General features: G+C 41.4%; 1 protein-coding gene across 7 annotated transcripts in view; it reads right to left on the reverse strand.

Annotated features, from left to right (window-relative positions):
- Window positions 1-16,136, reverse strand: part of ocrl (OCRL inositol polyphosphate-5-phosphatase) — a 29,598-nt gene that overhangs the window by 5,044 nt on the left and 8,418 nt on the right. For 3 of the 7 annotated variants that reach the window (XM_056299575.1, XM_056299497.1, XM_056299868.1), the window contains exons 5-18: window positions 13,178-13,279; window positions 12,302-12,416; window positions 12,051-12,167; window positions 11,670-11,851; window positions 11,145-11,256; window positions 10,306-10,415; window positions 9,913-10,048; window positions 9,619-9,729; window positions 9,191-9,356; window positions 8,541-8,776; window positions 7,673-7,696; window positions 6,400-6,519; window positions 3,698-3,782; window positions 3,069-3,196 (exon numbers count right to left, since the gene is read on the reverse strand). In XM_056299575.1, the coding sequence (XP_056155550.1) occupies window positions 3,069-3,196; window positions 3,698-3,782; window positions 6,400-6,519; window positions 7,673-7,696; window positions 8,541-8,776; window positions 9,191-9,356; window positions 9,619-9,729; window positions 9,913-10,048; window positions 10,306-10,415; window positions 11,145-11,256; window positions 11,670-11,851; window positions 12,051-12,167; window positions 12,302-12,416; window positions 13,178-13,279 (1,744 nt within the window). Of the gene's footprint in view, window positions 1-3,068; window positions 3,197-3,697; window positions 3,783-4,460; window positions 4,944-6,399; window positions 6,520-7,672; window positions 7,697-8,540; window positions 8,777-9,190; window positions 9,357-9,618; window positions 9,730-9,912; window positions 10,049-10,305; window positions 10,416-11,144; window positions 11,257-11,669; window positions 11,852-12,050; window positions 12,168-12,301; window positions 12,417-13,177; window positions 13,280-16,136 lie in introns of those variants that run through there. The other 4 variants (XM_056299729.1, XM_056299651.1, XM_056299934.1 and 1 more) reach the window with 3 other exon arrangements.

The raw sequence follows: 16,136 nt of genomic DNA on the forward strand, positions 1-16,136 counted from the left end.
GCAAAGGTATCTGGCCTCTATAATGGCAATGATTTCATGTAATTTGAAGAACTTAAGGTCAAATATGGAATTCCTTCAAAGCACTTCTTTAAATATCTTCAATTGTTAAGTTTTATATTGATCAAGCAGTGTAATAGTTTGAAATGTCCCCCTCTATCCACCCAAGAAGATCTTATTCTGAAATCCTTTGATTCTAGGGGACCAGTGTCCTTATTATACAATATGTTTGTAAGTAAGATCAAAGAGTCTTCACACAATATATTACAGGCGTGAACAGATTTGCAAGAGAATTTAATGGAGGAAGAATGGTCAGAAGCATGCTCTTTAGTTCAAACCCAAACTGCAAACACACATTCTAAATTACGACTACAGTACGAATGGATAAGCAGACAGTACATTACTCCAACTAGATTGCATCACTTTAACCCTAATATTCCCGACACTGGTATTAAATGTAATCACCAGAAAGGATCTTTGTTCCATTGCATGTGTGAATTCCTCCAGATAATCTGTTTTTGAAAGAAAGTGCTGGATCTGTCCAGTCAGATCATTGGTAAAGAGGTGCCTCTTAATCCCAAATTATGTATGTTGAATATTTACCCAGATGGTTTTGTGACCTCTAAACATGTAAGATCCCTACTCAACATCTGCTTTTTGGAAGCTAAACGGTGTATAGCCTGCTCATGGATGAAATAAACAACCTGTGTAATTTCACAATGGCTGAAAGGAATGACTTTTTACTTTGCGTTAGAAAAGATAAATCACGTCACAAAGAATAAGCTTGACAAGTTTTGGGGCATTTGGAACACCTTCTGTAACTCCCTTTAGAATCATAAAATTTAAGTTAATGGATGGAATGTTGAACTGTATTGAACTGATTGCCATTTAGGGCTGTATCCCCCCTCTCCCTTTTTTTCTCTTTCTTTTTTCTTTTTTTTAACAACAATAATTATTATTTGAATTTATTCATTATTGTTTATTCATCATCATCATCTATGTTGTATTTTTGTACACATACAGTTGTGTTCAAAATAATAGCAGTCCAACATCACTAAGCAAATCAATCACTGTTCCTCTGTGGAGATGGGAGAACCTTCCGGAAGGACAACCATCTCTGCAGCACTCCACCAATCAGGCCTTTATGGTAGAGTGGCCAGACAAACCTCTGCTCAGTAAAAGGCACATGACAGTCTGCTTGGAGTTTGCCAGAAAGCACCTAAAGGACTCTCAGACCATGAGAAACAAGATTCTCTGGTCTGATGAAACCAAGATTGAACTCCTTGGCCTGAATGCCAAACGTCACGGCTGGAGGAAACTAGGCACCTCTCATCACCTTGCTAATACCATCCCTACAGTGAAGCATGGTGGTGGCAGCATCATGCTGTAGGGATATTTTTCAGCGGCAGGTACTGGGAGACTAGTCAGGATCAAGGGAAAAATGAATGGAGCAAAGTACAGAGAGATCCTTGATGAAAACCTGCTCCAGAGCGTTCAGGACCTCAAACTGGGGCGAAGGTTTACCTTTCAACACGACAACGACCCTAAGCACACAGCCGAGACAACGAAGGAGTGGCTTCGGGACAAGTCTGTGAATGTCCTTGAGTGGCCCAGCCAGAGCCCAGACTTGAACCCCATTGAACAGCTCTGGAAAGACCTGAAAATAGCTGTGCAGTGACGTTCCCCGTCTAACCTTACAGAGCTCGAGAGGCTCTGCAGAGAAGAATGGGAGAAATACCCCAAATATAGGTGTGGCAAGCTTGTAGCTTCATACCCAAGAAGACTTGAGGCTGTAATCGCTGCCAAGGGTGCCTCAACCAAGTACTGAGTAAAGGGTGTGAATACTTATGTACATGCAATATTTCGGGATTTTTTTTTGTTTAAATAAATTTGCAAAAATTTCTACAAAACCTTTTTCGCTTTGTCATTATGGGGTATTGTATGTAGATTGATGATAAAAAAATGGATTTAATCCATTTTGGAATAAGGCTGTAACATAACAAAATGTGGGGAAAGTGAAGGGGTGTGAATACTTTCCGGATGCACTGTACCTTGTTCTGTGTTGTTCCTTTTTCTAAAATGAAATAATTCAATAAAGAAATGTTTAAAAAAAAAAGTATAGTTCCGATGATTGCTGCCATGGCGACTTTCGTGCACCAGCCCCACAACCATCCATCCATCCATCCATCCATTATCCGAACCGCTTATCCTGCTCTCGGGGTCGCGGGCATGCTGGAGCCTATCCCAGCAGTCATTGTACGGCAGGCGGGGAGACACCCTGGACAGGCTGCCAGGCCATCACACAGGGCCCCCCCCACACACACACACACACACATATTCATACCTAGGGGACAATTTAGTATGGCCGATTCACCTGACCTACATGTCTTTGAACTGTGGGAGGAAACCGGAGCTCCTGCAGGAAACCCACGAAGACACGGGGAGAACATGAAACTCCACACAGAGACGACCCAGGACGACCCCCAAGGTTGGACTACCCTGGGGCTCGAACCCAGGACCTTCTTGCTATGAGGCAACTATGCTAACCACTGTGCTACCGTGCCACATCCCCACAACCAAAAAAAAAAGCAAGGTTGAATCTGAGTTTTAGCTATGAATGTTGTACTATCAGTTGGTAAAGGTCTACTACAAGCTTGGTCTGCCACATCTGCTTCTTTGTCACAATTTCACTTCTTCCTTAAACGAGAACTTACCTACCTTTGTCTACATTTGGCTGTTATGGTGTAACATGCTATGCACTGTTATTCATTCCCAGGAATGTCCTACCCCTAACAGTAACATGAACTACAAAAAAGTGTTCATGATGTTGATATTAACACATTAGCTATTGTTTCAAATAAACCAGCAAAAGAAACCATCAGAAAGGACTTTTTTTTTCATGTTAATTTTAAAGCCAAATAATTTTCCACTAATATCAGTTAAATCTGCATTGCATTCTATCAAAAAAGTGCAAAGGCCTTTTCAAAAAGCTGAAAACAATGAACACTGTGCTCTCCAGCCTAAAGAACGGGCATAGAAAATTTTAAGGCACATCAGAGCAGTTACTGCACCTGTTTACAGAGGCGGCTGTCGTGAGAACATTCCAGGCAACGTTGGTAGAGTTCGTAGCAAACCACTGGCTCTGGCAAGGCCTCCAGGAAGATCAACAGTGCCTCAGCCACTGAGTGGTTACAGCCAGCTACATATACAGTTAGGGGAGAACAAAGTATGGATTCCTCTTTGCATGAATATGTGTATTTGTTTGCATTTAAACTATTAAACATGGAAGACAAAAAGATGGACCAGGGATTTTTCATATGATCGTTAAAATGTCTAATCTTCCAGCTGATATCTATATATCTGTTGATGTGTTTATCATCCAGCTATCTAGCTCTAATTTAAGAGTGCCTATAAATGTAAATCGAAAATTAGAATCATTATTAAAACTTCTGTTGCTAATGTTATTATAAGTAAATTATTATCAAACAATTACCATTATTTTCATCATTATCATACCAATTCTTCCTTATAAAAGAGACACAAGAGGGTCAATTTATGACTAAGCAAAGACCATGTGGCTTAGAAACAGCTTGTGTATGACTATTATCAAATCTGCTGTGAGGTACTTCAGTGAGTGTTAGATTACAGGCCTTGACTGAAAGCTCTGGGCCAGTGGGACCAACTACATCAGCAAGGATACGTATTGAGTCTGGAATACTGGTGTCCAAGCAGTCAATTATGCTCTGTAGTTCCTCCTGCAGGCCTGGAGTCTGGAAAAGGTCCTCCTGTGTAAAGAGGAAAGACATACACTGATGAGCAAAAACATTATGACCTCTCACAAGTGAACCAAATAATGTTGTTCATCTCCAAACAAGGGCACATGTCAAGGTCTGAGTAGATTAGATGGTAAGCGAACAATCAGTTCTTGTAGTCAACATTCTGGATGCAGGAGAAATGGACAGGAGTAAAAACCTGAGTGACTTTGACAAGGGCCAAATTATTGTGGCCAGACAACTGGGTCAGAGCATCTCTGAAACGGCAAGGCTTGTAGGGTGCTCCCGGTAAGCAGTGGTGAGTACCTAACCACTAGTGGCCCGAGGAGGGACAAACACAATCCGGTGACAGGGTGTTGGTCTCCCAAGTCTCATCGATGCGAGGGCAACAAAGGCTATCCTGTTTGGTCCAAACCTACAAAAGGTTTACTGTGGCACAAGTCACAGAAAATTTTAATGATTGTTATGGGGGAATGTGTCACAACACACAGCGCATCACAACCTGCTGTGTACGGGGCTGTTTGCCCATGATGACCCCGTCAAAAGTGCCTACAATGGACACGCGAGCGTTGGAACTGGACCTTGGAGCAGTGGAAGGTTGCCTGGTCCGATGAGTACTACTTTCTTTTAGATCATGTGGATGGCCATGTACATGTGCGCCATTTACCTGGGGAAGTGATGGCAGCAGGATGCACTTCTGGAAAATGACAAACCAGTGGAGGGAGTGTAATGCTCTGGGCAATGTTCTGCTTGGAAACCCTGGGTCCAGCCATTCATGTGGACGTCAATTTGATACATGCCACTTACCTAAACATCGTTGCAGACCAGGTACACCCCTTCTTGGCAATGGTATACCCTGATGGCAGTGGCCTCTTTCAGCAGGATAATGTGCCCTGCCACACTGCACACATTGTTCGGGAATGGTTTCAGGAACATGATGAAGTGTTCAAGGTGTTGCCCTGCCCTCCAAATTCTCCAGATCTCAAGCCGATTGAGCATCTGTGGGATATGTTGGACTGACAAGTCCGATCCACGGTGGCTCCACCTCGCAACTTACAGGACTTGAAGGATTTGCTGCTAATGTTTTGGTGCCAGATACCACAGGGCACCTTCAGAGGTCTTGTAGAATCCACGCCTTGGAGGGTCGGTGCTGTTTTGGCATCACATAGAGGACTAACAGCATATAAAGCACGTGGTCATAATGTTTTGGCTCATCATTGTATGTAGACAAGTATCAGAAATGTAGAAGAACATAGAATGGTGCCTATGTGTGCCAGGAAAGTTACTGATATTAGCAGTTGTGTAATATAATTTACAACAGTGCTTAATCAGGTGATCTTATTAATCAAAGACAAGAGAGAGCACCATCAACGCCCATTTCCTGATTCAAAAAGCTGGTGATTGCCGATTAGCTGAAAATTATTTCAACTGTCTTCACTTGTTTGCTTGTCCCAAGAGACTAGATGAGGCTCACAGAAAAGTGAAAAGCAAAAAAAAAAAAACAGTCGAGAGTGAGACTGCATGGAAATTAAGTGGCACAAACAAGGAAATGGATAGCTTAAATCAAAATCATTGCTACCTCTTTAGACTCATGCCATCAGGAAAACGCTACAGCTCAATCAGTTCAAAAAACACTAGGTTTCAGAGACAGTTTTTCCCCCACTGCAATAAGGACTCTCAACTCCATCCTCTCTTAACCATAACCCCTGGTTCCCCTTAATGACTATGATTGTTGTTATGTGCATTCCATATGTATTTATTTATTATATATGTTTATGTTGGGAAATTAGGTATGTTAACACTGAGCTACCATTCTCTAGCATAAACAAATACCACCAACCTGGTTGTGTGGCAATAAAGTTTCTTGAATGCATTGTGTAATAATTCTTCCTTCCTTCTACCACAACAGAACAGGAAAGGAATCCTTTCTGTCACTTCAGCCAGGCTGAGACAGGCCAGGAGAATTTTGAATCAGATTGTTGTGTTGTGTTGTAATTCTATGTTAAGTACACTGAGAGAGCCACGAAACTGGAGTCAACTTCCATGTATGTGCAAACCTACATAGCCAATAAACATTCAATTCAATTCAATTCAATTTGAAAACATGATTCTGATTCTGAATTTTTTCTAGTGTGACAAGGACAGAACTGGAGCAATTTTGCAGGGGTGAGACAGGTCATCGGTGAAAATCCACTCCCTTGTCAGACTGACCAGCAACAACAATTGCAGGGATTGATGTCAGACCATGAAGGCATGTATTGTTTTGAGTTTAAGCACAGGCCGAGGCATAATACATAAGCAGAAGTGATACGTATTACTTGCATGCTGAGCAGGGAGACAAGATCCACAAGCGGCTATTAGAGACGCATTCTAATGCCAGATGTGAACAGTAGTCTGTCTCACCTATATCTAGAAACAATCAAGATAAATCTGGATGCAAAATATCAAAGTCTGTATGCTTGCCTTTTAAGTACACCAATTTTGGCATCAGCGCTCTAAAGAGCAAAAGTGTGAGCTGACAGCATGCTTCCTGTAATGACTCATTCAACATGATGAATGTGTGTCATTCTATGGTCAACAGCCTACCAATCCTTAATGACCTGTGGGTTATAACCTGTAGCCCTCTCACCTGTTGACAAGATTTAGTGAAGAGATGGTCAACAAGAAGCCACACCTCCTTGGGGATCTTCAGGGGCTTATCCTCACTACCAGCACCATCCACCATCAGGAAGTTCATCTTTGACTTCTCCTAATGGGATATAGTCAGCAGGTCTTAAACTCGCAATTTGTTACAGACACACAGGCATATTCCTGGTATATTTCACCAAATCTTACCCTGATTCATTTATCAAAGGAATACATTTGATGACTTAAGACCCCTATGATCAAAATATAAAGATTTATAATTTAAAGAGATTATTTCTCAAGATCTGATTAATTCAGCTAGAGTAATTGAAGATAATTGGTTTGATCAAACCATAACAGAGGTAACTAAAATAATTGCAAATGGCATATTTCATCCATTAGTTGTACAGTAAGGACAGCAATGAAGACTGGATTATCTCAGTGAGTCCATGGACTTCAAGCAGAGCCAATTTCACTGGGCTAGATATCACATCCTTTTAGTGTCTGCATATGCAGCCCTGAGAAATTCAAGACAGCTGACCAAAAAATAACCCGGGACAGAAGGGGTACACATACAGACAGAGGGAAATTAGAGGGTGCTTGAGTGGGAGACATTGATAGCTAGCAAAGCCAGTAACCAATATCGAGACCAAAATTATATTCTGTAAATTGACTCAGAGAGGACATGCGCACACACACATTTAGTAAACTAAACTCTTGTGATTGATCCTTTACTGCCTGTGGGTAAGAAATGTCTTCCACAGTCTGCTCTCTGAAATGTAGGGTGTAAAACAGGGGTGGGCAATCTTATCCAGAAAGGGCCACTGTGAGTGAAGGTTTTTGTTCCAACCAAGCAATTACACACCTGTGTCTCCTAATCAAGTTCCTCAGCAAAGACGCTACTGGTTGATTAGTGGGATCAGGTGTGTAATTGCTTGGTTGGAACAAAAACCTTCACAGTGGCCCTTTCTGGATAAGATTGCCCACCCCTGGTGTAAAATGTACAGCTCCATGTTTCATGCTTGCTAACTAGCACAGCCACCATGCATTTTGTCAAACTGTAGTGCACACAGTATACTAGCTGGGGTATGAACATGCAATTGTAGCTCACGAAGAAAAGACCACAGGACTTATGTTGACATCACCCCTAACATATCATGCACGTACTAAGAACCCATAAACCAATTTTTAATGACACAAGTCTTTTAACAAGGCAGTCCTGCCCCTGTTTTGACAACTGGCTAGCATTCATCAGTGCACATTTTACAGTATTTTACCTTTTCCATGTAGCTGTCCTCTCCCTGAGCACCAATCAGCCCGCAACCACAACAAAATTGGAAAGGAATGATTAAGGCAATGAGAGGTGATAAAGGAAATATAAAAGAAAACAAAAGATAGAACTATGCATAAAGACAGAATTAGAGAAGTAGTTTGATTATGGCATGCTTGTGGCAAAATCATTTCACCCATAATAACAGTCCGATAGAGGGATGGAATAGAACAAGAAGAAACAAAAGATCATTTCAGTGATAAGAGAAGCACACCACTCCAGAGACAAGCTATAGATGATAGAAAATCAAAAATAGCACTACAGAAGCAGGTAGAGCTGTATGTGTGGGGGCTAGCTAGGTATATTTATGTGAAACAGGCCAAAATCAGCAGGACTCAACTTTAGTCAGTCCTTCCTACTTTTCAGGAAATTGCTTTTCTATAGGTTTGCTGCCACTTCCTCATTCCCCTGGTCACTTTTAAAAATGCACACAAGCTGTAACATGTTGAGATCTGTAAATAGACCTTGTCTGTGACTGAATTTGTCCTGAGGGAGTCAACAAGGCCTCACAAGGTCCTACTCAGGTATGATGTAGCATACAGTCACAGAGAACATGGAAGAGCCAGCAGATAACAATCTAAACTGATCTGTGTGGAAAAACAATTATCTGAATTTTCCACAGATAAGTGTGCTACTAGCTTGAAGAAAACATTTCTGCATTTAATCGGATCAGACAATACAAATTGACAACTGTAATAGCTGTACTACTATTCAGCTACCTAATATTCACATTTCACAAATCCTATCACCCTGTACTCATATTGGGAGCTGTATGATTTTCCCCTTTCCATGTCAATGGGTTTGCCGACCCTCACCAGGTCAATGAGTTTGGTGATGGGGATTTCTCTGATGGGCTTCTTCATACGGCATAGTGTCTCCAGTGAGGTACCAAAGCAGCTGGGCAGGTAGTTGCCAGAAATGGTAATGAAGTAGTCTTTGCCACGGTCCAGGTGGAGCACCAGGATGTCCTCTATGGAATCCTCTCCGGAGTTTAGCAGCGTAACAGAGTCTTTACTGACATACACTTCCAGGTAGATCTCCAGATTCTCATCTGTTGCAGGATATAAACCAGTAAACCAGTGACTCACAGGTGTAATCGTTTTTGAATAACTGATTGGCAACACTGCTCTGCAGTTGCCTAGACACAGGAAAACAGATAATCTATTTTATTCATTTCTCACTTGGCTGCTCATTATACAAAGCACACATCATCCACAATGCCCTAGAGGTTGCTTGATGCATCAGCACAAGTCATCCACAATGCCCTAAAGGTTGCCCGATGTATCCCCGCCTTATGTATAGGGGAGCAATAACATGTAAGACTATTGCACTGCTCCAAAATGTGTAAATGCACAGTATTGTCTGGAAGAGATACAACTACATTAGCTTTGTCAACTCAAAGCAGGACCAAAGACAGGGCTAAGGAAAGGATAGAAATGGAATTCATACACAAAAAGGGACTTACTGGGCTCCAGGAATCCATCACTTGGCTCGGCACGAAGCCAAGGCTTGCAATACTGTGAGTCATTGAGTTTAGGGATAAAGGCAAAGTGACAGGGAACCTGCCCATCATTTGTTATTACAAAACGCTCTCTCTGAAGTTGCCGAAACTTCACGTTCTCAAATGTAAACTGTAGGAGGGGAAAAAGAGATCAGGCAAGTTGTATTAATCACAAACCCTAACTCTCCGAGTCCTGAAAGTCATTGGCAAAAACTGACAGACTACCCGTGTCCTGAGAGAGACAAAAGTTTCAATGGAGATTGCGTTTGGTCACTAGGTCATCTAATATCACTGAAGAGGACATGCAAAACAGAGCATCAATACTATGATATATGAGTGTTGAGTATGTGAGAGCATGCATGTGTGTGCGTGCATGATGCCTAGCTTCTCACCTCTCTCCGGGTCAGTGACAGAGATGGGAGAAAGTCATTCTCCATTCTGTCCATCATGCGAACAATCTCTTCAAAGACCTTCTTGTGGCGCTGTTCGTTAACCACCTTAACCTGTCACATACAAGCACAATGCCCCGTAATCAACTGAGATATTAATGTATTGAATCATTATTATTATTAAACTGGTAGATATGAAAGTTTATTTCAATAATTTATTTGAAACACGTATAGAAATACTTCAAAATCGTCAAGGGCATGGGCAGAAATTTTCCATTTGCTGACTGTGTGTCTTACCCCTATATTGAAGAGCGAGCTGACTGGCTTGTGGTCACTTGTCTGCAGCTCCATGTGACTCCGGTAGTGAAGCTGCTTCACATTGCTGCCCCGCCACAAGATTCTGTCACACCAAGCCGGTACACGACACTTTCCACTGGAGGACAGAACCATCACAAACTCGAGAAAGAGTCTCTAACATTAAAAGTCATTTGCACACAACTGACCTCACAGAACTGAGTTTATCTAAATATAATGATAAACCCAAGAGAGGCTTCCTTTCCAGCAAGATTAAGCGGGGATTCCAGAGTGGAAAGATTAAAGCTACTGGACAACTTTTCCAAGAAAATGTACTTGATTCTTGGAATGAGTTTTTATTTTTGATCCTGAAAGGACAAAGATGTATATTTTTACCTAGAGTCCCATCGGTCCGTTTTGGCATCATATTTATAAGTAGGGATGAAGTTAATATCTCCTTCCATGAAGTCTGTGAAGGCCCTCTTATTCTGCCTCTGAATGTTCAGCTATACATATAAAAAAACGACAATATTTGCAAGTGTGTTAATTGGTGCAATGGATAAGAGGAATTATCATAAATAAAGCAAAAGATGAAACAATGAGGGATTCTGGACACAAAAAGAGCTTAAAAGCAGGAGTCATAAACATACGTAAATTTAGTGTTTGCAAAACAGCTCCCCTTCATGTACCACAACACTGGGAAACTTGTATTAATCTAGGAATGGTTGACTTTTCAATCAGTAATGCCCTTCTTCAGTCACACAGGCACACACTCAATCAGGGAGCTACCCAGTATGCAACCAATCTTCTACTGTTAGCTATTGAACGGCTCCACTGAAGTAGTAGGTGGATTGGTGCCTTGTTTAGGGGCACGTCCATATGTAAGGTATTAAAAAAAGGACTGGATACAATTGTTGGTGTTTTTACAGTGTTTTAGTAGTAGAAACAAAGAGTTGTTTTGCAGAAGTTGAACCTACTTTGGTTTATTATAACAGAAACACTTTTGGTTTTGTTTCAGCAAGTATAAGATAACTTAGTTTTGCTTCAATGTCTATTGCTGCTGTGATTTTGAACCAGGTCGCAGAACCAAAAGTAGACACTTTCTTTGCTTTTGTGAGAGAGATAAAAAAAAGTACATTTCAAAATTGTGGTAGTAGTTTTCTTGCTGTTGTGCCCCACCACTGCAGAACAAATACAAAGCAAACACTAAGCCACCTAGTACAATAGTTTCTCACCTGATCATTCTCCTGAAGCTTCTTCAGTTCATTCTGAACTATGAGCTGTTTGACCTCAGCAGCATCGTAGACAAATAGACGATAGTTCAAATCTCCCAACCAGATTACTACACTGAAACAAAGAAAGGTCAAACAAGCATGCAACTGCATTACAGCAAAAATGTTTTTCCCTAATTATGTTCATCTGGCTGAAACTAAAACTCTGCATAAGGGATCTGAGGAGCCCAGTTACATTTGTGAGTTGACAGCAATCCAAGCACAACATTGTGACTGCCTGCAGAAGAATTAATAGGGAATAAGGGCTCTATATTGACATTTTATCCCAACCCATGGAGCACACAAATGAAATTAAGAATCATGAGTAAGAATGATGCCAACTCAAATTCTCAAGGTAGAATATTTCTTCCTTTTTTACTTGAAACTTCATTCAGATAATACAATTACAGTAACTGCATGTTATAACAAAATTTTGACATCATTCTACTGAGTCAGTCAGCTACGGACTTCAAAGAATGAGGAACTCACTCGTGCCTGACAATGCTGAGAGGGGGGTAGTCAAGCAGGTGGAAGGTCATACGTGCACATATGTCTTTATAGTCTTGGTTGCGCCGCTCAAAGTCCTCTACATGCGCTGCCAGGTGCGAGTTGACAAAGCAGAAGCTAGTGTTGTGGAAAACAAACCTAACTGCCACACCTCCTTTGTTTCCCTGCAATGAAAAAACACAGTCCTGTTTACCACTTTGTTATTCAAATAGTCCCTTGCTGTGAATTTGATAAACACAGAGGAATAAAGGTCCATGCAAAATCACCTTGATCATTTAATCAAATCAAACAGCAACTGTCTTTAAATAATGTGACACTAACTGAAAACCTTCATATTCACATGGACATTTAACTTAACCATACCATTTTACCCATGATTCCAGTTCCTACATGCTCTGCAGCAACGTCTTTAATTTGATTCTTGTGCAACTTGTTGACAAAGACCACCAACATCATGCCAACTAGCCGTACGGTCTTGACCTGTAGGTATAAAGAAATAATTGTTGACACATTACAGACTCTGCCCTGTTGGCCTGCATTCTAATGTGCTTACATTAACAGCAAGGTCATAAAAATATAAATTAGCCCAAAGGGAGCCTCACTCTTCTCCTCACCCTCTTGTATTTGGCTTTTGGGTGCAGGCTCCTCTCTACTGCATCCACCCATAGTTGCTCCTTGGAGGAGTCCAGGTAGAAAAAAGCTTCAGTACTCAGGTCCAACTCTTGGAACCTACAGATCCACAAACAATATAAAGAAGTTATTTTGGTGGTGGACATTTTAACAAGGAGCAATTTACTGTGAGTTGGGAATATATGAAAAATAAAAGGTTGTGATTGGAACAAAAGTGGGTATAAGCTGAAATTTCCCAACAAAAAATTTATTTTTTAGATGCAAGTGTCCTTGCTTACATTTGAATGGTTAAAGATATTAATTCATTATTGCTAGTTAGCTATAAAATATTTCTGGAATGTTTAATATTTGACCAGTAGATGTCATTAAGTCATTAATCTTTCTCTTCAGCATTTATTTATGGGAAAGGTTGAGAATAAAATGTACATTAAAAAGTAAAAAAAAAAAATCCACTCATCTTCAAAAGTGCATGCATTTTTTTTTAAAGCATTTTATTTGGATAGTGATAGTAGCGAGCGAGACTGGAAAAGCAGGGGAGTGAGAGGGGATGACATGCAGTAAAGGGCCCAGGCTGGATTCAAACCTAGGCTGCTGCAGTAAGGACTAGGCCTTATGTGGTACACGCTCTGCCAGGTGAGCCACTGGGGCGCGCCCATGCATGAACATTTTTAAATTGGAACAGATTTTGGCTTAAATTATCCAAAACTCAAAAGTTCAAAATTGAATAAATCCATAATCCTGTAAATTAAATCCAGAGTATAGCATGAGTGTGATTTACAGCTTGGTCAATAAATAGGATAAAAATAAATAGTAACAATAACAATTATAATAATAATAAAACAAAATAAAATTTCATTCACCCCAGAGCGTAGACATCAGGAGGTTCTGTAATGGAGCAGAGCCATGGTTCCAGGCTGCTGTCTGGAGACTGGCCATTAACATTCCATGTACCTGTGAAGAACCTATGACAACATTGGGCATTGGTCAAAATGTAATGCCAATGCTCATGAATGAATGGTCTAGCAAAAGCTAAAGAGAGATTTAGTTTTAACTGATATGTACTGGTGGGGAGCGTTGCAACCGGACGGGCATCTGGCATAAAATCTTTACCAAATCAAATATGCAGATCATAAATCAGATTTCCATACCAGATTAATAGAGGCCCAGGTTACCACCGACCGCCACCGGTACGACTGGCCAGCAGGGTGCCGGTGGAAACTATGCTACTGTTGAGCGAAGAAGAAGAGGGGGAAGGCGTGTGCAGAGGCAGCGAGAGAGTGGAGGTGAGAGTCGGAACTTTGGATGTTGGGACTATGACTGATAAAGGGAGAGAGCTGGCTGATATGATGGAAAGAAGAAGGTATATTGTGTGTGCAAGAGACCAGGTGGAAGGGGAGTAAGGCCAGGAGCATCAGTGATGGGTTCAAACTCTTCTACCATGGTGCGAATGGGAGGAGAAATGGGGTAGGGGTAATTCTGAAGGAAGAGTGTGTCAAGAGTTTGTTGGAGGTGAAGAGAGTGTTGGACAGAGTGATGAGTATAAACTTGGAAATCGAAGGTGTGTTAATGAATGTTATCAGCGCATATGCCCCGCAAGTTGGGTGTGAGATGGAGAGATCTCTTTTCTGGATTGGAAATAGTGAAAATACATCATAGACAAATGTCTTAATCTTATTGCAATTAAGAAATGGAACTGGTGAGAGAAAAGGTGCAAGATAACGTTTATGTAGCCTAAACAAATAGGAAATTTATTTTCTTAATTTCTCCAATACCGATAGCAAAACTGTTCATATCAGAGCTTATCAATATTATGGTCTTTAATAATTTAGCACTGGTTCAGTTTAATACTGGGTTTCAGTACTCATCCCTACCCATAGCTATTTCTGCCTCTCTTGTCAGTAAAATGACTGCCTCCCCTCCTCTGCTGTCTGATAATCCCTCCGATCTTGTCTATCCTTATAATGACCCTCTCTCCTCCTGTCTTGATCAGCTGGCCCCCATTAAAACCAAATATTCTCATTCACAGACTCAGCTCCCTGGTATACTCCTGAACTCCATCAAATGAAATCAAGTAAGTGCCAGCTCAAAAGACTGTGCAAGAAAACTGGTTTAACAGTGCATCTCCAAGTCTTCACAAACTACCTTCACAATACAAAGATGCTCTCATTACAGCCCGGTCCACCTACTACTCACACCTCATACACTCTGGCTCCACCAACCCCAAGGCTCTCTTCCACAATAAACAAACTTTTCAAACCCAGTGACAATGCCTCCAATTCCTTCACAGTTAACAAGTGCAACTCTTTCCTTTCCTTTTTCCAAGCTAAAATTGACACCATCTACTGCAACCTGACCACCTCCCCACCTGTCTCTCCTCTCTTTACCATTCAGCCCATCAAAGTTATCCCTGTGTACCCAATGTAGCTCTACTTGAGTTCTGGATCCCATCCCATCCAATCTTGTTAAGGACTGTCTCCCAGCCATCTCCTCACTCAGCACAGAAATCATAAACTCCTCCTTCAGCTCTGGTTCAGTCCCCCATACACTTAAACTGGCTGCTGTCACCCCCGTCCTCAAAAACCTGGACTCAACACAATTTCCGGCCCATCTCCAATCTCCCCTTTCTGTCAAAAATACTGGAGCATGTTATCACCTCCTAACTCAAAGCTCACCTCATCTCCAATGACCTATTCAAACCATTTCAATCTGGTTTCCACTCACAGCACAGCACAGAACAGAAACAGCCCTCCTTAAAGTTACCAATGACCACCTCCTCTCCTCAGACTCTGGCCACCTTCCTGGGGTTTCTTCCTATTTTTTCTCCCTGTTAAAGGTTTTTTTTTTTTTTTTTTAGGGAGTTGTTACTTATCCGATGCCGGGGTCTAAGGACAGGATGTTGTGTTGCTGTAAAGCCCCTTGAGCAGAGGTGTAAAAACCAGGCCCAGAAAGTAAAAGTCCAAACCATGTATTTGCTCCACTCATGCACTACACCAGCAGATTCTAGTCAACACCACTCCTCAACTAGGTAGGGAAAACTAGCTAATAAAATCAGCTGGTTTAGTAACATGGTTGGAGCAAATACACGGCTTGGACATTTACTTTCTGGACCTGGTTTTTACAACCCTGCCCTTGAGGCAAATTTGTAATTTGTGATATTGGGCTATACAAATAAAATTGACTTGACCTCACTGCAGCTTTTGACACCATCGACCACACCATTCTTCTATTCTGCCTTGAATCCTCCCCCAGTACTGTCCTCTCTTGGCTAAAGTCATATCTCACAAACAGACAGTCATCAGCATTAACAACTTCACCTCCTTCACCGCTACTCTACCCCAAGGTGCCCTTCGGGGTTTGGTGTTTGGTCCTCTTCTGTTCATCCTTTATGTGCTCCCCCTTGGTAACATCATACATCGTCATGGTCTCCACTTCCACTGCTATGTCGATGTCCAGCTCTACATCTCCACTAAATCCATCACCACTACAACTTACTCCAGTCTGACCAACTGCCTCACCGAAATTAAATCATGGATGCAAGCCAACTTCCTCAAACTAAATTGTGATAAAACGATCATCATCAGTTCCACATCCCTTAACAAACCCACTCACAACTTCTGCCTCATCATCGATAACTCCACTCTGTTCCCTACCGACACTAGGGGTCAACCAATTATCAGCCTAGCCAATTATCGGATCTGATATTCAGCATTTTTACGATTATCGGGAATTGTTTTTTATACGATTGCCTATAAATTAATAAAAAAAATACGCTACACTGGCTCTAATGCAGCTGCCTCTGTCTGTAGTCACCACTCTGTG

The sequence above is a fragment of the Lampris incognitus genome, chromosome 1, assembly GCF_029633865.1.
Source record: "Lampris incognitus isolate fLamInc1 chromosome 1, fLamInc1.hap2, whole genome shotgun sequence".
NCBI classification, from domain to species: domain Eukaryota; kingdom Metazoa; phylum Chordata; class Actinopteri; order Lampriformes; family Lampridae; genus Lampris; species Lampris incognitus.